This window comes from Amia ocellicauda, chromosome 1 (genome assembly GCF_036373705.1).
Source record: "Amia ocellicauda isolate fAmiCal2 chromosome 1, fAmiCal2.hap1, whole genome shotgun sequence".
NCBI classification, from domain to species: Eukaryota; Metazoa; Chordata; class Actinopteri; order Amiiformes; family Amiidae; genus Amia; species Amia ocellicauda.
The window spans coordinates 61,473,509-61,501,189 of record NC_089850.1 but is presented as its reverse complement, the minus strand read 5'-3'; the positions used below and the strand labels follow the sequence as shown (position 1 = coordinate 61,501,189).

Genomic DNA, 27,681 nt, shown 5'->3' with positions numbered 1-27,681 from the left:
CAAACAGAATTAAAAACAAAATAACACAACAATGAGAATGACATTGAATATTTAACATGGCAGTAAAATACAGCAGAATATGAACAAACCATATTGAATATGTTACAACCTGCAAATATAATTAATAAGTATAGCCGGTATTATTGTGTATATATATATATATATATATAAATATTTATACTGTAAAAGTTGCTCATATCAGAATAGTAATTGGAGTCTTAAATTGTAATAGACAGATATATCATAGAGACTGCCTCCATCCCTATTTCTCCTGACTCTCCTCCTCTTTCTCCCTCTCTCCCTCTCTCAGAAAGAGCTGACAGCGCACTGAGGTATTCCCACACTAACTCGACGGCAGTGTCCTCTGCGGCAGTATATACACAGTATTATACACCGGGCAGCAGAAACAGAAGCTACTCCCAATCATGGTCCCAAAACTGGCCTCCAGAAAATACTCCTTCTTCTGTCTGCTCTCTTCTCCTCTCCTCTCCTCCCCCTCTTCCTCTCTTCCCTCTTCCTCCTTCTCTCAGGGTCCATAGAACGTTTTGGGTTGAGGACTGCAGTCAGACAGGGGGGGGGGCGTTATAGAGGTACACAGAAACAGACAGACCGCGGGGGCAAAGCGAGAGACAGACAGGCAGACACACACACACACACTGACATACAGTAGACAGACACACACACACTAACAGAGAGACGCAGATAGAGACACACAGACATATACACCCACAGACACACACACACAAATACAAATGCACAGACACACAAACACATAGAGACAGACACACACACACACACTCACTGTTTGCATCGACAGTATCTTGTCTTGCGTTTCTTGGTCCTCCTGAACGCGTGGTTCTGTAAAAACAACAGAGCTGTATTGTATCCAACTGTATAGTATCACACTATACTGTATTACACTGTACTGTATTAGACTGTACTGTATTACATTGTAACCTACACTATTATATTTATACTGTATTTGTACTGTACTATATTACAATGTAGTGTATGACACTGTGCTGTGTTAAACTCTGTTGTATTGTATTGTATGACGCTGTGCTGTCAATAGGGAGATATCCAATCCCTTGATAGATAGGTGGACAAGGAAGACTCAGGGCCCGATTTCATTAGAAAAACACCAAAGCAGTTTATTCAACAATAACAACCACATTAACACAAATGTCTCTGGAGCAACACACCACACTCAGATTCTCACATGGGTTACACAATCTTGCTGCAACAATGGGGCATGTGGCCTCCAGACAGGGAAGTGCGTTAAACTTTCTTGTACTGAATTGCACTACGCTGGGCCACGATGAACTCGACGGCACCGTGCTGCGCTGTACTGACCTGTCTGCACCTCCGCAGGACACAGATGAGGAGGAGGAGGAGCGAGAGGAAGAGGAACACCCCTGAGCACACCAGCACCAGCAGCCAGACCTTGACCGGGGCCCGCTCTGCACAACACAAACACAGCACAACAATCCGTCAATGCAATCCACAGCCCGATCGACATACAACGCAGCACGAGGAGCACATGGCACAGGAAATACACATAGCACGAGCGGCCACACGGGAGACGACACAACTCAAACACAACAGCAACACATTCAATACACAGCACGGCTAATACATAACTCATACACCTCACAAGTGAAATGCAGCCTCCCTCTCTCACTCAGTCCCTCCACCCCCTTCTCTCTCTCTCCTCGCACCTATCTCTCTACACCCCCTCTATCTCTCTCCCCATCCCTCTCACTCCCTCTCATCTCTACCTCTCTTCCTCTCTCTCCCCTCCCCCTCTCTTACCAATCCTCAGAGTGAATTCCACAGAGGTCAGCACTGCATTCCCCTTCTTTATGCTACACTTCCACCGGCCCTTCTCTTGCTCCGTCGCTCCCTCCTTCCTGCTCACTACCCCCCCCTTCACGGATACCAGGCCCTGAAGGAAGTGTCGGTAGGTCCAAGTCAGCTGGAGGTCAGGGGTCAGAGGTCGGCCCAGGTCGCAGGTCAGATTGAAAGGCTGTCCCTCAAACAGGGTGGCGTTGGGAGAGAGGACGACTGAGAGAGAGAGGGAGAGGAATGAGAGGAAGGCGGTGAGGGAAGGGGGAGAGAAAGAGGAGTTAGTGTGGGACATACACACTGACTGAGAGACACTACAGTACTCTATTATTATTATTATTATTTTATTTCTTGGCAGACACCCTTATCCAGGGCGACTTACAACAGAAGTGCAAAACAAAGTGCAAAAATACAGTGAAGTACAAGGCATCAATCATTACAAATTCAATTTACATAAAACATAGCAATTCAAAATATAATACATTTTACAACTTCCAATTTACAATTTACAACTCTACCCCCCCGCGCCGTCTCCTACTCCGCCACCCCCCCTCACCTCTCAGCACGTTCAACTCGACTGTCCTCTGTAAGACAGTCCCGTCTTTAAAGAAAAGTGAGCACGTGTAATTCCCTGCGTCCCCCTCCTGGATTCTGTCTATCGTGATGGACAGATTGTGGGGGAGGGATGAGGAGATGTACCGGGGGTTTAGCGAGTTCCCCCACATCTCGCCAGTTTCCAGGGAGAGGAGAGGAGAGGGAGAGAGAGAGAGAGAGAGAGGGGTGAACGTCCACTTTATTGCCAACAGCCCAGCTCTGCGCAGGGAGGAGAGAGGGAGAGGGGGAGAGGGCGAGAGGAGGCAGGGGAGGAGGAGGGAGCGGGCGCCGGGGAAGGAGAAGATGGTGGAGGGGTACGCTGAAGAGAAGTCTGAGAGAGAGAGAGAGAGAGAGAGAGAGAGAGAGAGCTATTAGTATATGAACTTGTTGACCCTACAGTACATTAACACTGACTGACTGGACACTACAGCACATTAACACTGACTGACTGACTGGACACTACAGCACATTAACACTGACTGACTGGACACTACAGCACATTAACACTGACTGACTGATTGGACACTACAGCACATTAACACTGACTGACTGGACACTACAGCACATTAACACTGACTGACTGGACACTGCAGCACATTAACACTGACTGACTGACTGGACACTACAGTACATTAACACTGACTGACTGGACACTACAGCACATTAACACTGACTGACAAACTGGACACTACAGCACATTAACACTTACTGACTGGACACTACAGCACATTAACACTGACTGACTGGACACTACAGTACATTAACACTGACTGACTGGACACTACAGTACATTAACACTGACTGACTGACTGGACACTACAGCACATTAACACTAACTGACTGACTGGACACTACAGCACATTAACACTGACTGACTGGACAATACAGGACAGTACTGGACACTACTGGACACACTGACCTATCACAGTCACTTGCACAGAGGCCAGCGTCTGCCTGTCATCATACTTGAGTCTGCAGTGCCATTTCCCAGTATCATTTGCTGTCAGCTCCCTCAGGGTCAGGCTGTTGTTGTGAGTGTGGAGAGAGAGACGCCCATCCTGCTGTAATTGGTTGTTTTGAGGCCCCACCCACTGTACGCTGACTGAGACTGAAGTGAGATCATAGACACACTGGAGAGAGAGGGACTGGGAGGCGATCGGAGTGAAGGGCGAGGTCAGGTTGAGGGAGATGACTGAAGGAGACAGAGAGAAGGGGACAGAAGGGGAGAGGGGAGAGAGAGGAGGAGCAAGGAGAGGGAAAAGGAGGCAAGAGAGGTGGTTGGAAGGAAGGGGGCAAGAGAGAGAAAATGTAATTTAGTCAGTATATCACAGTACATACCTGTGCAGTAACAGTGCCCCCTAGTGGCAGACATAATACTAATAGAATCAAAAATAAAGATTCATACCACCAGTGCAGAACGTATCTATATAAGTTGTTATTATTATTATTATTATTATTATTATTATTATTATTATTATTATTATTGGTGATATATTAAAATTAAAAGTGTAACATTATGCCTTTTCTCTATTCCCCTTTCTCCCCCATCCTCTATTTCTCTCTATTTCTATCTTTTTCTCTTCAAAATCATATTCAAATTGCTTTATTGACCAGAATCAGTTCTGCCAAAGCACTATTGATAAATGTCAAATGGTACAAACACACATATATACATAATTATATTGATGGTCAACAAATAGAAAGTAAAAATTATAAACAGGTCAATTTATATAAATAGTATGTCAAGTAATACATGATTAAATAGATACATAATATAAATCATATAAAAATTACACAGTAATTATATATAATTTATTATATTTATAATAAATATCACAAGTCTCTCTCTACCAGTCACTCTGCTCAGTCTGTAGATAGTTTCTATAGAATTGCTATCTTCTCTCAGCAGACACCGATAGAAGCCAAAATCCTTCTCCCCCAGGTTCTTAATACGAAGGGACTTCTCAGAGGGAGCGAGAGACACCCTACCAGAGCGACTGGGATCTGAGAGAGAGAGAGAGAGAGAGAGAGAGAGAGCAAGATTAATATTATACCTACAAACTGGCTGAATATACACAGAAAGAGGGAGAGGGTAGATGGGCAAGGAGAGGGAAGCAGAGGGAGGGAGAGGAGGAAATAAGGAAATGGACCGGGAGAGAGTGAGAGCGAGAGAGAGACACACACACACACACACATAGACACCGACACACACATATACAAACACATACGCACACTCACCTGTCCTGGGAGCACCGCTGTATGTCTCAGAATAAACCTCATTGTTGATCATTGAGGAGTCTGATCCAAAATACCAGAAAGTATTGACCTTGTGCCCCCCCCACTTAGAGTGGGGCAGGGTGACTTCCGTTCCCACCTGACCATAGACCACAGTCTCTGACCCCGCCTCACAGCCTAAGAGGGAGAGAGAGAGAGAGAGAGAGAGAGAGTGAGAGAGAGATGTGCATACACTACAGTACATGAACACTGACTGAGACAGATAGATAAAGCAGGACAGCTCAACACTCGGAAGAACTCTACTGCCACACAGTGGTGTAATTAATTATTGCACATAACATTACATACCTGTAGACAATACTGCTTCTAAGAATACTGCAATTACTGCTATGAATGTTAGAGCCACTACTAGTATTACTAATGTTATTATTTGTACGGTAGCTAATTATCACAATATTAATAATAATAAACAGACATACTCATTAGACACTTACTTGTAAGAAACACTGAGGTGATAATTAGGGTAACAAGGTTCTGATTAAAATCCATCCGCACTTCAGGTCCTCTGCAGAACTAAATTCATTATACAGTGCAAATAAATAATTAATAAAATAGCTTGGTTCATTAAATATAACATTTCTCTATACACACAGTCCGTTCGCAGGTGTCCATAAGGGGATCTGGGTTATTAAATGGGAGACAAAGAAGTGAGATCGAATGAGTGACAGAGTGAGAGAAAGAGAGGGGAGGGGGTGGAGGAGAGAGAGGGGGCTGTGGTCTGCGACGCTGGGAGCTGCGGAGCGAGAGAGAGCGAGAGAGGGAGGGGGTGGAGGTTAGCTGTGATTGTGAAAGATGAAGAGGGGGATGGAGAGAGCGAGAGAGAGAGTGGGGATTGCGGTGGGCTCTGGGCTGAGAGGCAGGAGGAGAGGAAGAGAGAGAGAAAGTATGATGGGGGGATGTGGTGGGGTGTGATTTTTTCAGAAGCTGAAGATTTGTTATCCATCTTCTTATCTCTCTCTCTGTCTGTCATGCACCCTCCCTCTTTCCTGCATTCCACGAAAGGCAGGTTTGTGTCGTTTACCAAGAGAAATTCAGTGATTTTTGAAAATATTCTCATAGAGAAAAGTGACTGACTGACACACTGACTGACTGACAGACTGACACACTGACTGACTGACACACTGACTGACTGACAGACTGACACACTGAGTGACTGACACACTGACTGACTGACAGACTGACACACTGACTGACTGACACACTGACTGACAGACTAACTGACACACTGACTGACTGACAGACTGACACACTGACTTCTGACTGTGTGTGTCTGTAGGTGTGTCTCAACAAGTTTGTGGCTCCCCCCCTCTCTTCAGGAAATGTGCTGTGGTTGCAGTAGCTGACTGAACTACAAACAACCTCCAGCTCTCTCTTGCTCTTTCTTTGAAGCCCTTGTCATTCTCTGTTCTTTCCTTTCTCTCTCTCCCACTATTTCTCTCTACCTCTTTCTCTCTCTGTCTGTCTTGTTCTGTCCTTCTTGTCCATTAATTCGTTCATTCTTTCTTGATCTTCTCAGAGAAAGAGATTGAGACAGAGAGAGAGAGAGACAGAGAGACTGAGAGGGAGACTGCGAGCAAGGGAGTCAGAGAGAAAGACACTACCACCTGAAGAGTTAACCTAGAAAAAATAAGAACAGATGAGAGATTGTGGTCAGGAGGTTAAACAGAAAAAGAGATAGTGAGTAAAATATGGTCTGCGTAAGTGTGTGTGTATCTATGTCTATATATGTGTGTGTGCGTTTGTGTTTGTGTCTCTGTGTGTCGATGTGCCTACGTGTGAGTTTGTGTGTCAGTTGATCTGTCCATATGTGTGGGTCTGTGTGCATGTGTGTGTGTCTGGTTATTTTTATGGAGGCTACAAATTTTATTTTGGCCCAATATCGTATCGTTATGCTCTCATCTTATTACAGTATTGGCTCAATATCGTATCGTTATGCGCTCACCTTATTACAATATTGGCCGTATCATGAATGTGGTATTGTTAATGTGGTATTGTTATGGGCTCACCTTATTACAGTACTGACCCAATATCGTATTGTTTTGCTCTCAACTTATTACAATATTGGCCAAACATTGTATCGTTAATGTGGTATCGTTTGCGCTCACCTTATTACAGTATTGGCCCAATATCGTATCATTATGCGCTCACCTTATTACAGTATTGGAAGTACAGCGTTTTATTATGCTTCTTGCATTTTTGATTGTTTTCCTCCTTGCTCACTTTCCAGTAGCCCTTGACTGTGACCCTACATCTTGACAGCACTTAGCTTTTACTGTCCAGGATATATGACCTCACTTACTGTACTTGCCTGTGTAAATTGTAAATTGTAAGTGTAAAATGTATTATATTTTGAATTGCTATGTTTTATGTAAATTGAATTTGTAATGTTTGATGCCTTTACTTAACTGTATTTTTGCACTTTGTTTTGCACTTATGTTGTAAGTCGCCCTGGATAAGGACGTCTGCCAAGAAATAATAATAATAATAATAATAATAATAATAATAATAATAATAATAATAATAATAATAATTGGCAATAACGTGGGATATCTTTCCAACATTTATTAAAATATATATACAAAAATATATATGCATTTTTCCTATAGGACTTTATAGAGGTTATTATTACAAGGCAACAACTGCCCTGAAAATAGGACATGACAGACACAATAGATCTCTGTCTGTGTCTGTGTGTGAGTGTATCTGTGCATGTGTCCCTGTCCTAATGTGTCTCTGACTCTGTGTCTATGTGTGTGCTTGTTTCTTTCTCTCTCGGTGTCCCTGTGTGTGTCTGTCTCAAGTAGACCATTAGGCCCTGGTGAATTTAAATTTGGTTGCTTTAATGGTGTCAGCTAAAGAATAATAATAATAATAATAATAATAATAATAATAATAATAATAATAATAATAATAATAATCATTATAATCACAATAATCATAGCATTCAGTTGTTCATATAAACTTAATGAATACTATACTGATTGGGACGGTACTGGTATTACTACTACTGCTGTTAGTACTACATAGCAAAAACAACAACTATATTACTGTTAAAGATCAATTAAATTAACACGACCACTATTCTGCTAGCAGGGCTAACAATAACACCACTAATAATAATATTAATACTTACTTGGGACGGTAGACTAGGTAGCGTTGCTCTATCTTGGTGTAGCGAGGAAGACTGGCGAGAAAGTGACGCGAGCCTAGAGCAAAATCTTTGCCCTTCCGCTTGTGCAACTACCCGCCCTCTGATTGGTGGAGAGGACGGAAGCTTGGCGAGGGAGGGGAGTCACTGTTCTGCCTGGTAACAGCGCCGCCTCGCGTTCTGATTGGCTGGAGAGTGGACGAAAACGCACAAACGACCGTGATAAAATAACAATTGCTCTTTCAAACAATATTATAGAAATGCGCACTCGATATCTTATTATACCAGTGTTGCTGTCGCGCCTGTACGTGTTGTTTCTGTTGTTTTGTGTACACTTGTGTCTTGCTCTCAGTAGCGCCCCACGGTCAGATGCGCAGTGTCTGCGAGTGGAATGGCGTTGACATATCGTCATAATAAAAAAATAAAATACAAAAATAATTACATAATAATAGTAGTAATAATGCAAATTATATATATATATATATATATATATATATATATATATATATATATATATATATATATATATATAGAGAGAGAGAGAGAGAGAGAGAGAGAGAGAGAGAGAGAAATGTAATCCTATACTAATTTATCTTATTGCAACTGCCACATAATATCTGATGCTTTGAGTCAGTCTGCGTGTCAAAAACGGGGTTATTATTTTATTATTTTATTATTATATTAGTAGTAGTAGCTGCCAATACCAGAAGCACGTATGCTACACAAAGTGGGGAATGTGTATGTTTTTTGAAGACAAATGAATAACATATATTTACGCGTGTGTACTGCATTCACCATTACCATTGGGTGTGTGAGCAGGCCTATTGTAATTTACTCATGATATACTACTTCTACTGCTATTATTACTACTACTACTACTACTAGTAGTAGTAGTAGTAGTAGTAGTAGTAGTACTAATGGTATGCCTACTCATACTGCTACAATCACTGCTGAAAATAATAATAATAATAATAATAATAATAATAATAATAATAATTTTGATGATGATGATGATGATGATGATGATTATTATTATTATTATTATTATTATTATTATTATTATTATTACTTATAGGGCTACTGTTATTACGGTTACCATTATTACAACTACTACTAAAAATACGTATAAAGTACTTATAGTATAAACGTACCTTACAACTACGTTCTACAACTATTACATGAATATTGTTACTATTAATGTAACTAATACTACTACTAAGGACAATAATGATATTGCTGCTGTAACACACAGAATCAGTGGTAAAATGACAAAGACACATTTAAAGACGAATGTGCTTGTTGTTTTGAAAAAACACGGAGTACAACAAGCTTGTATGCCTCATCATCACAGACGCGCAGGTTTGGGATGGAGATTCAAAACAGCCACAGAGCACCGACGCAATTAAAAGCCTGTAGTTACTTAATTAGCAACATTGTCCCCTAATGTGCTAAAGTGAATATATATGTATATGTATTTGTGTGTGTGTGTGTGTGTATGTATGTATGTATGTATGTGTGGACGCTGTCCCTGGCGGCCCGGTCTGCAAGAGACACGCCGGGCGCTGCGAGGCTCCTCTGGACGCGCAGATCTGACCACTGAAGGTCACACGTCTCGTTCAAATTAAGAGAACTACATTTTGTGTTACCCAAATTGTATTATTTATTTATATATTTATTATTATTATTATTATTATTATTATTATTATTATTATTATTATTATTATGAACATAAGAACATAAGAACGTTTACAATCGAGAGGAAGCCATTCGACCAATCGTGCTCGTTTGGTGTAGTATAACATTATAATAGAATCTATTATGTACAGCACAGTGTAGTATATTACAGCATAATATAACATTTTATAGTATTGTATAGCATATTATAGTACAACACAATATAGTATAGCGCAAAATAAAATACATTGTATGGTAGAAGTACGATGGGTCGATGGCCTCCTCTCGTTTGTACATTTTCTTAAGTATATAGTATAATATAATACAATATAATATAATAAAATACAGTATAGCACAACACAGATAAAATCTATAGTATAGAACAATATAATATATACCACAGTACAGTAATTTAGTATAGTATACTTCAGTATAGTACAGTCTAGAACAGTACAATTATAATAGTATAGTATAGTAAAGTACAGTGCAGTATGGTATAGGAGAAGGAGGGTGAAAAATCACAGGAGTGGAAAGAAAGAACAAAGGAAAAAGAAAGATGGAACAGAGGGATGGAATAAAAAATAAAAATATATACCTCTTGATGTTCTCTCTCTCTGTCTCACTCTCTTGTTCTGAAATACCAAAACGAATACAGAGAGCATTAAAAACAGGAAGAAAGAGTGAGAGAGAGTGAGAGAGAGAGGGAAAAAATACAAAGAAGGGGAAAAGAGGAGGAAAAAGAAAGATGACTTGAAAGAATGTGAGAGAAAAGGCAAGAGGGACATACAAAAATAGCAAAATAAAAATGGTGAAAAAATTTAAGACAGAGAAAGAGACAGATAGATAGATAGATAGACAGAGGCCAGATATACATTTCCTTTTACCAGTCCTTTATTAACAAATTATTTTCCACTTAAGAGTATACAAGGTAAATAAATACAAAATCAACAGTTATGTTGTTGGCCACAGAGCATCAACACTAAAACTCAATATCACAATTTTCCTTTATCCTGCTTTATTTATTACTGTTATAATAAATATATAAATAATATAATATAAATAATCATTTCAAACAGAGCCCCATCTGCGCACCACAACACTTCAAACATGTCCAGCTTGTTGGTTTAAGTTTAATTCCAAGTAATTAGCAACACATTTTAAATACTAAGCAGATTTATGTTTTCGTTTCCAACAACTTCCACTTCCAGACAAATATTTATTTTGCCACCTAGCACAGAAATTTTTTATTCCTTCTATATTACACTCTCATGGTAAAAGAGAGAGAGAGAGCAGAGGGATATAAATACTTAAATACAAATTGTGAAAGAGTGAGAGAGAATGAGAGAGAAAGCAGAAAAGTAACATCTAATGCCGTTCACAGATAAACAGAGAGATGCAAAATGTTGAACGCAGGAAAGAGAGGGAGAGACAAAGTAGACGGAATAAAGTTAAGAGAAAAGCAGCAAAACATGACAGGAAGAATGGCAAAAGAACATGAAAGAGTGGCCAAGAGAGAAAAGAAAAAGAGTTAATGAGAGAGAAAGACACTGAAAGATGTAAAAATAATGAATGCATGGGAAAGAGAGAGAGAGATTTTTGAGTTTTACAAACACTATTGAAACAAAATTTAAAAACATGAAATCAAAGAGAGAGAACGAGTAAAATGGTAAATGAATGCTGTTTGTTGTCTTCCTAGAAGAACAGAGAGACAGAAAAGAACAAGAGAGAGAGAAGGAGGGAGAACATTAGGGAGATGAACAAATATTGAACCAATTGAAAAAAGCAGAGCGGGGGAGAAAGATTCGTTTTAGATTTTTGTGTTTCCAGTTTTTAAAACACTTTTATTCTGCAAACGACGCAAAGCCAACACAGTCTAGACAGACAGAGGTGAAGAAAGATTCCAGTACTATTAAAAATGCCTTTACAGCATTGATCTTTTGTTGTAGTTCTTAATTATTATACTGATTATGATGATGATGATGATGATGAATTTCATAGCAGGTGCTTCTCACCCTAGACAACTGACACTGAACAACTTTTTAAAGTACAACAGCATGCAGTGAAAGACACAAATTGCACAAATCTGTAAGAAGAGCACAAGCCTAGTGATTGTGGACAAAGGGTTCTTTAGTTGCCCTCTGGGAGCCTAAGATTGGACTGGAGGATCGAGGCTGCTAATCTTGCCCCCTGCACGGATGTGGGTTATTGGTGCGTGTCAAACGTAGCAAGAGGCACAACTCCGTGCTTGAAACCGATGACCCCCCAGCCCCTCAAGAAAATATACCCCGCTGAAATAGACAATATGTGTAAAAACATGAAGAGAGGACAGAAAAGTCAAATCGAATGTCTTTCATAGACAGATGGAAAATATTGCCTGCATGAAAGAGACAGGGAAAGAAAGAAAGGAGAATGCTGAAAGAAAGTAAGCAAATATGTGAAAGGGGGAAGACAGAGAGAACAGTAATAAAATCAAATGTCTTTTGTTGTCTGTAAGAGAATTTTATACGCTTGGTTTTGCAGTCAATCTAAATAAATAGTTGAACTGAAAACTCATAGGTCAATTGGTTTCTCTTTTAAGATTCTTTTTAGAGGGAAGATGCGGTCAAGTCACAGATGTGCAATAATAATTTATTTTGACAAAAATAGGAAATATCATTCAATTATATTACTGAAAATAAGTAATATTAAGCTTCTGCTGGATTACAGTAAGAAATAAATAAGTTTCTCCTTTCTCCACAGGACAGCTTAGGTGAGTCTGATCATGTAGGCAGCGGTGTGTCTCTCTCTGTCTCTCCTCTCCAGCTCTTTCTTGTGTCTCGTTGCAGAATGAAGAATTTAAGAGACTAAACTTCTTTTTGTTTTCCTTTTTATAAGGTTTCCTTCCAACCAATTGCATTTTGCCACCACCATGACTTGGGTGCCTTATACTAAAGTAATTTAGAAGTCTGGGGTCCTTTGGAATTTGGCTAGGAGCCAATAAGAGGACAGGTCCCTTTTGGTCTTCTGGACATACAGATAAGGTTACCAGGGGCTACCAGGGAACTTAGATAAAAGGAAGGAAGTCTGTTTCCTCTACCGAACCAGATAGAACAGAATTTCCCATAGAAAAATACATTCTAACAAATAATATCTTACATGTCTCTCGACCAAAGGACCAAATAAGGAAGAAACAGAAAAGAGAAGGAGAGAGAGGGTGAGAAAGGAATGGAAAGGAGCACATATTGAATGAATTATAAGAGGGAGAAAGAGAGAGGACGAATATTTTAAAAAGTCATTGTTTTCTTTCTTGACGAAAGAGAGAAGAAGAATGAAGAACATGTAAAAGAGATGATGAAAGAACAGAGGGAGAAAAAGAAATTGTGAAATGCTGAACAAATTAAAATAGAGAGTGCTGAGAGTAAAATGAATGTAATTTGTTGTTTCTCATCTAAAAAGAGTAGAAAACAAGAGAGAACAGCAGAGAATTAGGAAGACGTACAAATAGAAATTGAATGACTGAGAAAAGATATACAGAGAGGAATAGAAAATTAAATGTTTTGTATTGTGTTGTTTATCAAAGCACTTTTATATTTTAAATTACAATCCAGTTGGTTTGTATTGTTGTTTATCGGCTTGAATAATCTTTCTCTATCTGTCTCTGTCTCTATTTAGTGCAGCCTGGTGTAATATAGTATATTACAGTACAGTGAGTCAGTCAGTTTTAATGTGCATGTCTAACAGTCAGTGTCTGTATGCACTCCTCTCTCTCTCTCGCTCTCTCTCTCTCTTTTAGATGAAAGATGTAAGTATGTCACTAGTATTTACCCAATTTGAGAATAAAGGATGAGAGAAAGAGAGGGAGAGAAACAGAAGAGGGTTTAATACAGACATTGACTGACTGACTGGACACTACAGTGCTTTTACCCTGACAGAGGGAGAGAGAGAGAGGGAGGGAGGGCAGGAGGAGGGAGAGAGCGGTTGTAGTGAAGAACCACATGAGAACATCACCCAGGCCCCTCTCTCTCTTCCTCTGAGGTTTCTGCTGCTCTTTTTCTTTCTTTCTTTCTTCTATCTTCCACTCTTTCATTTTCATTTGAAATATGGCTTTTCTTTTTAAGAAGAGAGAGATTTGGTTTAGTTTGAACATTTTAACCCTCCACTCTCTCTCTCTCTCTCTCTCTCTCTCTCTCTCTCAGTCAGTGTTAATGTACTGTAGTGTCCATTCAGTCAGTGTTAATGTGCTGTAGTGTCCAGTCAGTCAGTGTTAATGTGCTGTAGTGTCCAGTCAGTCAGTCAGTGTTAATGTGCTGTAGTGTCCAGTCAGTCAGTCAGTGTTAATGTGCTGTAGTGTCCAGTCAGTCAGTGTTAATGTGCTGTAGTGTTCAGTCAGTCAGTCAATGTTAATGTGCTGTAGTGTCCAGTCAGTCAGTCAGTGTTAATGTGCTGTAGTGTCCAGTCAGTCAGTCAGTGTTAATGTACTGTAGTGTCCAGTCAGTCAGTGTTAATGTGCTGTAGTGTCCAGTCAGTCAGTGTTAATGTACTGTAGTGTCCATTCAGTCAGTGTTAATGTGCTGTAGTGTCCAGTCAGTTAGTGTTAAAGTGCTGTAGAGTCCAGTCAGTCAGTGTTAATGTGCTGTAGAGTCCAGTCAGTCAGTCAGTGTTAATGTACTGTAGTGTCCAGTCAGTCAGTCAGTGTTATTGTGCTGTAGTGTCCAGTCAGTCAGTGTTAATGTACTGTAGTGTCCAGTCAGTCAGTCAGTGTTAATGTACTGTAGTGTCCAGTCAGTCAGTCAGTGTTAATGTGCTGTAGTGTCCAGTCAGTCAGTGTTAATGTGCTGTAGTGTCCAGTCAGTGTTAATGTGCTGTAGTGTCCAGTCAGTCAGTGTTAATGTGCTGTAGTGTCCAGTCAGTCAGTGTTAATGTGCTGTAGTGTCCAGTCAGTCAGTGTTAATGTACTGTAGTGTCCAGTCAGTCAGTCAGTGTTAATGTACTGTAGTGTCCAGTCAGTCAGTCAGTGTTAATGTACTGTAGTGTCCAGTCAGTCAGTGTAAATGTTCTGTAGTGTCCAGTCAGTGTGTTTACACTGTATTTACCCCAAACTCTCTCTCTCTCTCTCTCTCTCTCTCTCTCTCTCTGTTGTATAAAAGCCCCAGTTAATTAGGGATGCCTCGTTAGTCATAGCCCTAATGAGAATTTTCTGTGTCCCACACAACTGTATCAGTTCTCAGTGGGAGAAACAGAGAGAGAGAAAGAGGAGGTGTCTTTCGAGAAATTCCCTCTACTTTCACTCTGTCCTCCCCTCTTCAATCTCTTTCTCTTTGTGTTTCCCCTGCTCTCTCCCACTGCCTCTTTCTCATTACATTTTTTAATTGCTTGTGTTTCTTGCTTAATTCTGCTATTTCCCTCCCCCCCGTTTGCAGCCATCTCAGCTTCACATGCTTCCTGTTTCTATTGACTGTTTAGCAGTTCGACAATATTACAGTATCAGACCAATTTAACACAATTACACAATAAACAATACAATAGAATACAGACCAGCCAATACAGTCCCACACAGACCAGTCTAAAACACTCCCGTCCAGTTCAGTCTAACAGTCCAATACAGTGCAGTTTCTCCTGTGCCTCCGTCTTATCTACAACTTCACGACATCATGTCTGCATTTGTTACCTCTCCGAACTAGGCTTTGTATTTTGTATTAACTGTGTTTCTGCATTTTTGTAATTCTTAAATTGTACGTTGTATGTATGCTTAATTTGAAATGTGTATTGAAGTGTATTGCTGCACTGTAATGCTTGTGTAACATGTAAGTCGACCTGGATACGGGTGTCTGCCAGTAAATAAATCATAATCATAAAAATACAGGCCAGTTGAACACAATAACAGATGAAGAGGCCACACTAATACAGTGCAATAGAGAGGAGTCCAGTGCAATTTAATACAGTGGAATAAAGTCTACTACATAATAAAGTCTAACGTGAAACAGTGCAGTTACAGTAATCAAAACTGAAATAACTACACACACACACACACACACATAGACACGCTACACAGGCTGAAGAGAGACAGAGAGAGAGAAAGAGAGAGAGGAAAGTTGGTCATACAAATATATTTGAAAGTAGTTCTGTAACAAACGGGTCGCAGCAACTGATTGAACGAACAAATTACAAAAACATCACCGAGAAGAAAAAAAAAACATGTTGGCAAAATAGAATTTAAATGTCAGTGGAAAAACCACAGAGAGAGAGAGAGAGAGAGAGAGACGTGACATTTGTAAGTTGTAAAATCGAGACAAATCCATTTTAGCAGCACAGAACAATTTCGCAATTGTCAGTCTTGGGCAACAATTTTAGCAAACACTGCTGATCCGTTAGTTTTCCGATTGCGCCACCGAATTATTGTCATTAATGTTATTATTTTTGTTGGTGTTGCTGTAGACTAAAACAGTGTAACGTAATGCAGGTTATCGCAGTGTAATGTATTATGACGATAATATAATTATTGTTGTGTACTGTGTTGGATAGTGTTGAAGTCTACTTTGTAGTCTCGTGTAGTATAATCATATTATGATTAGTTTGTGATGTATAACAGTAGAGTGCAGTAATGTATTATTATTTGTATTATTACAGATGCATTTGTTTGCACTTAAGGATAGTGCAGTGCCTATTCTATAATAATAACATATATCACAACAACAACAATAATAATAATAGTAATAATAATAATAATAATAGTAATAATAATAATAATAATAATAATAATAATAATAAAGCTCAAGATCAGAGCGGTATAGAGGCGCACAGATTTGAATTGCACCACGGCGCAGTACTGCACACTTTAGTTCAGCTATAATAATTGAAACAGTACTTGTGCTCCTTTTGCTCTCCGCTGTGCACCGTGCAGTGCAGCGCAGCTGGTGTGCTTTACTTCGTCCTGCAAATTATTGTTGATTTATTAATTGTGAATGACAACCAGTTTAAACTACAGAGCGGTCGAAATATCACGCTGTATGTTACAATATTTCAGACCTGTTAGGTATATTATATTATAATTCAATGATATTATACTGTACACAAATAGTGCAGTACAGTACAATTCGTAGTATACCATACGTGTAGTAGCAGCAATAGTATGATACTAATAATTATTATTAACATATATATATATATATATACTGTCATGTGCCATGTGTACTGTCGTGTAGGAGGGCCTAAATTATATATATTTTTATGTTCAGTCAATAAAAACACGACTCTCTATATACATATTCGATGATCAAATCACTTTTTTCCAAAAAATATGAAAGAAATAATAACCTGCAATGTGAAATTTGAATATTATTATGGTGTAAACATAATAATCTTAGTAACACTGCAGCACGATTTAAAGGTAATATACTACTACTACTACTACTACTACTACTACTACTACTACTACTACTATTCTGTGTTCTGATTACATTGTGGAAGTTTGCACAGAACTGTATTGTACATAATTATATTGTACCGCATTTCAATGTATTTAATTGTACTGCACAGGGTCGTTTTACTGAATTACATTTTGCTGTACCGTAATGAACTCTCATATACTGTACCATGTTGTATAGTACTGCACGGTACACCAGTTGAGTTAATGTGAAAATTATTATTATTGTGTAGATTAGAGTAGTACAGTGTATACAGTGTTGTGCAGTATTGCACTATTATTATGATGATTATGACTATGATGATGATGATGATGATGATGATTATTATTTCCTGTTAATTATAGTGTCATTTGTACAGCGTACTGTCTTTTCTATATAATGATAAGTAATAATCTATGTAAAAATAAAACAATAAATGTTGAACAATACAGTAAGGTGTAGTACAGTACAGTATCATACAGCACAGTACAGAGAAATACAGTTTAACACATTATACAGTGCAGCACAGTACTGTACACTACAAAAAAACAACAACTATACAATCACAATGCAGCATAATACAGTGCAGCTGAATGCAATACTGTATAGTGTATAAATGCCACACAATACAATGCAGTTTAATAAAATACACTGCACAGCAGTACAATATATATTTGCACTGAATTTAATGTGTGTGTGTATGTCTGTCTATGCATCTTTCTATCTGTGTCTGTTTCTGTGTCCCTGTATTCAGTCACTGTGTGTGTGTCTGTTTCTTTTTTTTTCATTCTTGTGTGCATGTGTTTCTGTGTTCAGTCACTGTGTGTGTGTCTTTTTCTGTGTTCAGTCACTGTGTGTGTGTTTTTCTGTGTTCAGTCACTGTGTGTGTGTGTTTCTGTGTTCAGTCACTGTGTGTGTGTTTCTGTGTTCATTGTCAGTGTGTGGGTCGCTACCTGTGGAATGTTCTGAGGGAGTAAAATACAGAAACAAGCCCTGTGTGTTTTTTCACTTTCGGGCAGAAGAGAGAGAGAAAGAAAGAGAGAGGATTTTTCTTTATGAATGTTTGAAAAGGGGATTCCTTCTCGTGTGCGTGTGCGTATGCATGTGTTTCTTGGTATTCGATTTGTTCGAGAATATGTATCTGTTTCTCGATGGGGTATCTTTAGCCTGCAGCGGCAGTTAGGAGACACGCAATTACATAGGTCCGTGGTGAAAAACAACTGAAAACATCTTGTTTTCAATAAATCTACAGTGCCTATAGAAAGTCTACACCCCCTTTCAAAATGTTTACCTTTTGTTGCCTGAAATTAAAATACATGAAAATCGCTTTTTTTCATTTAGCTATACATCCTACCCCACAACTGAAAAAAAGATTCTAGAAATGTTTAGGAAATTAATTAAAAATAAAAACTAAAATAGCTTGGTTGGATAAATATCGACCCCCCTTGTAATATCAATCCTAAATTAGCGTGGGTGTGACCAATCTCCTTGAAAATCACACACCAAGTTAAGTGGCCTGTATTGAACTGTATTCACATGATTTCTGGATCCATTCAGCAGTTCCTGTAGGTTCTCTCTGCTGTGTTGAGCGTTTCAAAGCAACGACTCAACCATTAGCACCAAGGAGCTTTCTAAAGAACAATGGGGGGCAAATGATTTAAAAGGCACAGATCAGGGTCTGGGTATATAGACATATCAAAGACCTTGAATATTCCCTGTACCACGGACAAGACGATTGTTAGGAACAGGAAGGTGTATGGCACCAACAAGACCCTGCCTACATCAGGCCATCCCTCCAACCTGGATGATTGAGCAATAATGAGACGATCAGAATGGCAACTTTGCAAGAGCTACAGGCTTTTATGTCCAAGACTGTTCTGCATGTGTGTATGTGATGACAATATCCCAAGCATTCCACTAATCTGGCCTGTATGGTATTCACGAAAGCACACCTTGAATCCTGTTTGAAGTATACAAAAAAAAACATGCAGGAGATTCTGTAGCCATGTGGAAAAATGTTTTGTGGTCTGACAAAACTGAAATTGAATGTTTTGGACTAAATGCAAAGGTTATGTTTGGTGCAAACCCAACTCAATGCATCACCCAAAGAACACCATCCCCAAAGTGAATCATGATGGGGCAAAATCCTGTTATGGGGATGTTTCTCATTGGCAGGACTGGGGCAAAAGTACAGAAAAGCCATTGAGGTAAACCTTCTGTCCTCTGTAAGCAAGCTGAAACTGGAATGGAAGTTCACCATTCAGCGTGGCAATGACCTGAAACACAAAGCCAAAACTACACTGGAGTGGCTAAGTAACAAAAAGGTAAATGTCCTTGGGTGGTCCAGTCAGAGCCCCAACCTAAATCCAACAGGAAATATGTGGCATGACATGAAAATTAGAGTCCATCAATGTTCCCCAAGGAACTTGACAGAGCTTGAACAGTCAAATATTGCCAAATGTAGGTGTGCAAATGTAGTAGAGACCGATCCCAACAGCCTCACAGCTGTAATTGCTGCCAAAGGAGCTTCCACTAAGTATTAACTCAGGAGGTGGAGACTTGTCTATTTATGATATTTCAGTTTTGTATTTTGAATATGTAATTGTTCACAATAAAAACATTTCCTCTTAACAGTGTGGGGTATGATGTGTAGATCAGTGGAAACAAAACTCATTTAAATGCATGAAACTTTGACGCACTGACACAACTAAATGTGAAAAGAGTTCAAGGGGGTGTAGACTTCCTGAACATTAATAGGTATGTAACGCCTTAACTTATTTTCATGTACATCTCTTGTAACAGTTCAGGAAACACATGCATTGTCAAGGCAAATCAACGATTTTAATAATAATAACAACAAGCCTAATAATAATAATAATAATAATAATAATAATAATAATAATAATAATAATGATACTAGTCTTACTTGTAATGTTGCTACTACTACTAGTACTGCAAATAACAAAAATACTGACATTTCTAGTACTGCTACCTGTACTACTATTTCTACTACTACTGCTAATGCTACAACTATTAATAAAACTAGTACAGCTACTACTTCTAATAATATTAATAATATAGAATCTTACTACTGTAAGGTATGAAAACTGATTATCTTTTTTTACATTTTGTAGAGTCTTACATCAGCTTCCTGTATAGTGAGGCAGAGCAGAAATAACACAATTCTTCTGTCAGTCAGCTAGTGATTCAGTCAGTCAGTGTATCAGTTTAACTTATGTCTGATTCAGTCAGTGAGTCATAAAGTGAAGACCCAAAGGAGAATCCCTCAGTAATAACATGACAGATAGAGAAAGAAAGGGAAGAAGGGAGAGAAACAGAGAGAGTGTGAGGGAATCCCACAATCACAACCAGATTACAAAAAAAACAAGACAAATAATAATAATTATTATAAAAATACTGGAAATAATAATACAATATTTATAATCTCCAATAATATAATATTCCAATTCAGCGTGTGCTAAAAAACAACAAAAACAATGACAACACAGTCAATTATTTTATTATTATTATTTAAATTATCACACTAGTACAAATGTAAATTCTCACAACCCCAACTACACAGTACTTTAGTGTAGGTTAGTGTCGTTTTGTATCACGCAGAATACTGTAGAGTAGTATATTATTATTATTATTATTATTATTATTATTATTATTATTATTATTATTATTTATGTTTAACTGTTGTTGTTTACTGCAGTGTGAATTAGTGCAGTGGAAGGCAGAGTTGAGTCCATTGTTATTTATGTATTTACAGGTTTAGACAACAGAGTGGCCATTATAGTGTTACACTATATTAAGTGTGTTGAAAATGTATTGTGTGTAGTTACAGTTTATTAATAATGTATTATGTTTGTCGTTACAGTGTATTAACATTGTGTTAATAATATACTGTGTGTAGTTACAGTGTATTAACAGTGTAATAATAATGTATGTGTCGTTACGGTATATTAACAGTGTATTAATAATGTATTATATGTGTAGTTACAGTGTTTTACCAATATTTTGAGATGATTTATTTACCTACACTGGAAATACACTGTTAACACATTGATAATGCCACGATAATGCAACAATATTATACTTTAACTACCCTGTAAATATACTGTTAATAAAATGGAAAATGACCTGTAAAGGAAATAGTGTATTATGCTATTAATAAAATGTTAATACACTGTTTACACAATCTTAATACACTGTACATAAACTGACAATACACTGTAAATACTAATATACTAAACAATGCACTGCAAATACACTTGTAATACACTGTAATTACAATAGGATTTAACCCAAATCTAGGTATTTCTGACAAGCGGTTTTCTTTTTAGAAACTAATTTCAAATCCTAATAAGGAGGAAATGTAGAGAGAGAGAGAGAGAGACTCAGTATGTGCAGGTCGCTCTGGGAGTTCTTATAGACTCCTCATTCATTTTTAGACCACACGAAGTTGGTGTACAGCGACGTCGGAATAAAATAACTAACTGATGAGTTCTTGGGGATAGACGGTAACAATCTGTGAGTTTCTCTGTTGTTTCTGGAGATGGTTTTTTAAATTAAATAAAGGAGTAATAGAGTGAGGTAGACAGGGGGAGACAGAAAGAAAGAAGGAGGGAATATAGGAAAATGGAGGTTGGGAGAAAGGGAGGGAGAACTCAGGAAGGGTGAGAGAAACAGGGACAGAGGGAAACGGGAGAGCGAGACGGAGTGGGGAGTGTGTGGAGGATGGGGAGTGGGAGAGAGATGGGGGTGGTGGAAGAATAGAGGGAGTGAAAAAGGGGAGGGGGTGAGGGAAGAGAGCGAAGGAGAGAGGAAGATGGGGCATATGGATTTAGTAATCTGTATAATATGCTGTACCACTGAGATATACTGAACATTAATGACAGATAGAGTACTCTACACTCCAATTCTGCACAATAAACTACTCTACAGTACACTACATCATAGTACAACATGCTACAGCACACTACAGCATAGTACAACATGATACAGTACACTACAGAATAGTACAACACACTACACCACACTACAAGATAGTACAACATGCTACAGTACACTACACCATAGTATAACATGCTACAGCACACTACAGCATATTATAACACCCTACAGCATAGTACAACACGCTACAGCACACTACAGCACAGTACAACACGCTACAGCATAGTACATCACACTACAGCATAGAAAAACATACTACAGCATAGTACAAATCGCTACAGCACACTACAGCATAGTACAAAACACTAAAACACTAAATTACAGTACTGCACACTACAGTAAACTTTAGTATAATTAAGTAGAGTACAGATTTGGCAACACAAAACAGCGCACTACTGTACAGCACCGTATCACAGTATATTCTGAAATGTAATACATTAAAATATTGTACACTACAGTACACTCTGGTGTAACACCATATACAATAGTATACTACAATCATTTACAGTATAGTGTGTGAACCAAATACCAAACTACACTGCACAATACTGCCACACACAACCATACACTACAATAAGGTATGCTACAGTACACAACATTATAGTGGAGTACAATTGAGAGTACTACATTATTTATAATACATTACACTACAGTACCCTACACTATACTGAATTACACTTTACTGCAGTGAGCTACAGTACACTATAATATGATTATGAATATGAGCACATTATTATACCAGTATACAGTGTATAGTATCCAGTGGTGAGTGAATGAAGCCAGGTCCCAGTCATGAATAGTGACTTAGTGCTGCAGTACAATGAGAGGTTGATTGTGATCAAACAATACACTCTATAGCACACTGTGCTATTTACTCTTATACAGTACAGTACACTCCACTATAACAGAATATAATACACTATACTAGACTACAGTACACTATAATACAATACACAACACTAGACTACACTATAATACAATATAATACAGTACACTACTCTATAATACAATACAATACACAACACTAGACTACACTGCACTACACTGTAATACAATGCACCACAGCACGCTACACAAAAGTGGGCAACCCGCGCAAATAAAATTGCGAGTTAGTAAGTAGTCTATTTATGACATCTCCTTATAATTTTGTGTCAATGTGCTAATCCCTTAAAACATTGTTGATGTATATTTACTGCATTATATGGCTCTTTTTCAATTAAATTGTAGCAGGCACTTATTTCACAGACGGACTTACGGCCTGCTCAATAATTTAGGTTGCTCACCACTCCAGTATAATACACTGCACTACACTATAATACAATATCATATGCTAAGGTACTCTGCACAGTAATACAATGCTCAACAGTACATTACAATATTATATATTACACTACAGTACAATACAATATAATAATGACAATAAATACAATACAGTATACAACTAATTACATTGTGTAGACTTTAGTAACACACACACACACCAGTACAATACAAAATAACAGTAGAATACAGTAGAATACACCATAATACAGCATAAAAATAAATGTGCAATACATTATTTTAGTCTCTCTCTTCTCAGTGCATGTTTGGACACACATTAAAAAGGCCAAAATTCAGACAAATATCTTCAGGGATAGAACATTTGATGTCCCCGCACTTCTGCATGAAAAAATGAAAACCCTTCCACCTCAGCGCCACTGAGATTACAGGGCTGTAATACTGCAGTGGGTGTCGGTTCAGATGTCAATTGTATTTATTTAATTGCGGGTGTCCCTCTCTCCTTCCTTTCGCTCTCCCATTCTTTCAATATATATTTGTATTAATTTATTTTTCTTAATTTTTTCCATTTCTGTTTGTTTTTCCCTCTCCCTCGTTACTGTCCATACGATATATTATTATTATTATTATTATTATTGAGACGAGTTGAGCCTTGAAGAATATAGTTGAGGCCTCCTTCGAATTTACAGTCTCTCAATCACACATACATATATACGTACATTCATATATTTATCATTTTAATAATATATATTTATTACAGCAATATGTACATTGATATTTATTATATAAACCAAAGTAATGTTTCAACTAGAAAAATTATTATTATTATGATTATGATAATTAGTAGTAATAGTGGTAGTAGTAGTATCTTTATCATTATCATTATTATTATTATTATTAATAATAATAATAATGTTTCAGTTATTATATATGTACTATTACAATTATTATTATCATTATTATAGTCGATAGTATTATCATTACTTTGATAATGATTTTGATAAATTATTTCCTGAGGGCCGAGATTATTCAATTGAATCATCTGCTGCCACGGTAACATCTGCAATAAATGAACCCATGGATCAATTAGCTGCTATGGCAACATGCCTCAGTGATGGGACTTAATCATTTATTGATAAATCAAAAATATATAGTGCTGTAATATTTTGGCTGCAGTCAGTATCAACAAAATCTCTCTCTCTCTGTGTCTCTCTCTATAACGAGTGTATAAACAAAGGTACACTACAGTAAGTGAGTAAATCAGGGGAGTAAATACAGAGTAACTTTTGTTTGATTAAACTTTTAAATGGACATGACTGACACAGAATACACATGCCTTAATATAATAATACAGTACATTGTAGTGCATTATGATACACTACAATGCAGTATATTATATTATTACAGTATATTATAATACAATACACTACACTGTAATACAGTAAGATATACAAGAGTACATTATAGTATAACACAATATGGTCCACTATACCTATGCCGTAGTGCTGTAGCCTGTAATATGCCACAGTCATTAACTATAGCACAATAAACTTTTGAACAGTATGGGATACAACACACTACACACTACAACGCACGACTCTATACTACACTATGCTATAATACAATTCAGTACAGTACATATAGTCTGCAACAGTATAGTTCCAACAATAGCTATAGACTGCAGCTGTTGTCCCTGTTGTACTTTTGTCACTGTATCGTTCTCTAGTCTCCTTCTCTCCCCTCTTCTGTTCTTCTTGTTTTATCTTCATCACTCTTTCTGATTTCTATCTCTCTTTTCTGTGTTGTTCCCTCTCTGTTTCTTGGCTCTCCACTTTTTTTCGTCCTCCCCCTCTATACCTCTCTAGATATTCACCTCTCTCACTCTCTCTCTATATAACAACAGTCCTTGGTAAATACTAGCACATGTATCTGATTTAAAACAGAGGAAGACAGAGAGAAAGAGAGAGGGGTCAGTGAATAAAGAGTCTCACATCGATTTCTTCATCCCTCCCTCCCTCCCTCTAATTCAGGGAATCCGCTTGTGTCCAGTCATCTCTGTTTCACAGCCAGAAAAACTCCTGACAAGATCCCACTGAATCAAGTCTGTTGAGTCTGACCTGACAAAAAGCCAATAGACCCACCAATAACACTGTTTCAGATGCAGAGAGAGAAAGAGAGACTAGAAACTTGTCACTACGGCCTGTGCTATGTAATACAATTACACACACACACACACACACACACACAAATATATATATACACTATATATATATACTATATATACACTAGTCCAGACAGATAATGTAGTATAATGTAGTATAAACAAAACAAAGCTTAATAGAAATTAAATACATAGTACTTACATCTATAGAATGTCTGTCACTGTTCCACTGTCACAAACTCTCTCTCCTTCTCTCTCTTTGTAATAGACACACAGATGCACTGATGCACACATGCGCGTGCACACACACACACACCTGGTGCAACAGGAAGTAATTTTGTCTCTTGCATTCACTGATTGACTGGCTGAGTTTTGTGTCATTCATTTTGGAGATTCTAATTGGCCGAGATGAAAGAGAGAGAGAGGGAAACAAAATATGGTAGTGTAGTGTACTGTAGTCAGTGTTAATGTGCTGTAGTGTACTGTAGTCAGTGTTAATGTACTGTAGTGTCCAGTCAGTCAGTGTTAATGTGCTGTAGTGTCCAGTCAGTCAGTGTTAATGTACTGTAGTGTCCAGTATGTCAGTGTTAATGTACTGTAGTGTCCAGTCAGTGTTAATGTGCTGTAGTGTCCAGTCAGTCAGTGTTAATGTACTGTAGTGTCCAGTCAGTCAGTCAGTCAGTGTTAATGTACTGTAGTGTCCAGTCAGTCAGTGGTAATGTGCTGTAGTGTCCAATCAGTCAGTCAGTGTTAATGTGCTGTAGTGTCCAGTCAGTCAGTGTTAATGTACTGTAGTGTCCAGTCAGTCAGTCAGTGTTAATGTACTGTAGTGTCCAGTCAGTCAGTCAGTGTTAATGTACTGTAGTGTCCAGTCAGTCAGTGTTAATGTACTGTAGTGTCCAGTCAGTCAGTCAGTGTTAATGTACTGTAGTGTCCAGTCAGTCAGTCAGTCAGTCAGTGTTAATGTACTGTAGTGTCCAGTCAGTCAGTCAGTGTTAATGTGCTGTAGTGTCCAGTCAGTCAGTGTTAATGTGCTGTAGTGTCCAGTCAGTCAGTCAGTGTTAAGGTACTGTAGTGTCCAATCAGTCAGTCAGTGTTAATGTGCTGTAGTGTCCAGTCAGTCAGTCAGTGTTAATGTGCTGTAGTGTCCAGTCAGTCAGTGTTAATGTGCTGTAGTGTCCAGTCAGTCAGTGTTAATGTGCTGTAGTGTCCAGTCAGTCAGTGTTAATGTGCTGTAGTGTCCAGTCAGTCAGTCAGTGTTAATGTACTATAGTGTCCAGTCAGTCAGTCAGTGTTAATGTGCTGTAGTGTCCAGTCAGTCAGTGTTAATGTGCTGTAGTGTCCAGTCAGTCAGTCAGTGTTAAGGTACTGTAGTGTCCAATCAGTCAGTCAGTGTTAATGTGCTGTAGTGTCCAGTCAGTCAGTCAGTGTTAATGTGCTGTAGTGTCCAGTCAGTCAGTGTTAATGTACTGTAGTGTCCAGTCAGTCAGTGTTAATGTGCTGTAGTGTCCAGTCAGTCAGTGTTAATGTGCTGTAGTGTCCAGTCAGTCAGTGTTAATGTACTGTAGTGTCCAGTCAGTCAGTGTTAATGTGCTGTAGTGTCCAGTCAGTCAGTGTTAATGTGCTGTAGTGTCCAGTCAGTCAGTGTTAATGTGCTGTAGTGTCCAGTCAGTCAGTCAGTGTTAATGTACTGTAGTGTCCAGTCAGTCAGTCAGTCAGTCAGTGTTAATATACTGTAGTGTCCAGTCAGTCAGTCAGTGTTAAGGTACTGTAGTGTCCAGTCAGTCAGTGTTAATGTGCTGTAGTGTCCAGTCAGTCAGTGTTAATGTGCTGTAGTGTCCAGTCAGTCAGTGTTAATGTGCTGTAGTGTCCAGTCAGTCAGTGCTAATGCGCTGTAGTGTCCAGTCAGTTAGTGTTAATGTACTGTAGTGTCAAGTCAGTCAGTGTTAATGTGCTGTAGTGTCCAGTCAGTCAGTGTTAATGTACTGTAGTGTCCAGTATGTCAGTGTTAATGTGCTGTAGTGTCCAGTCAGTCAGTCAGTGTTAATGTACTGTAGTGTCCAGTCAGTGTTAATGTGCTGTAGTGTCCAGTCAGTCAGTCAGTGTTAATGTGCTGTAGTGTCCAGTCAGTCAGTCAGTGTTAATGTACTGTAGTGTCCAGTCAGTCAGTCAGTCAGTCAGTCAGTGTTAATGTGCTGTAGTGTCCAGTCAGTCAGTCAGTGTTAATGTACTGTAGTGTCCAGTCAGTCAGTGTTAATGTACTGTAGTGTCCAGTCAGTCAGTCAGTCAGTCTTAATGTGCTGTAGTGTCCAGTATGTCAGTGTTAATGTACTGTAGTGTCCAGT

At 38.4% G+C, this 27,681-nt stretch overlaps 1 protein-coding gene across 1 annotated transcript; it reads right to left on the bottom strand.

The window, feature by feature from the left end:
* cd4-1 (CD4-1 molecule) lies at nt 1-25,598 on the bottom strand. The gene is made up of 12 exons (XM_066712358.1): nt 25,539-25,598; nt 10,152-10,188; nt 7,868-8,070; nt 5,169-5,247; nt 4,678-4,851; nt 4,291-4,443; nt 3,359-3,631; nt 2,402-2,770; nt 1,813-2,064; nt 1,354-1,460; nt 803-858; nt 1-557 (listed from the first exon to the last, which is right to left on the bottom strand). Exons 4-12 carry the CDS (start codon nt 5,221-5,223, stop codon nt 527-529), a joined length of 1,470 nt encoding a protein of 489 aa, XP_066568455.1. The 5' UTR covers nt 5,224-5,247; nt 7,868-8,070; nt 10,152-10,188; nt 25,539-25,598; the 3' UTR covers nt 1-526.
* Nucleotides 25,599-27,681: the final 2,083 nt, after the last annotated feature.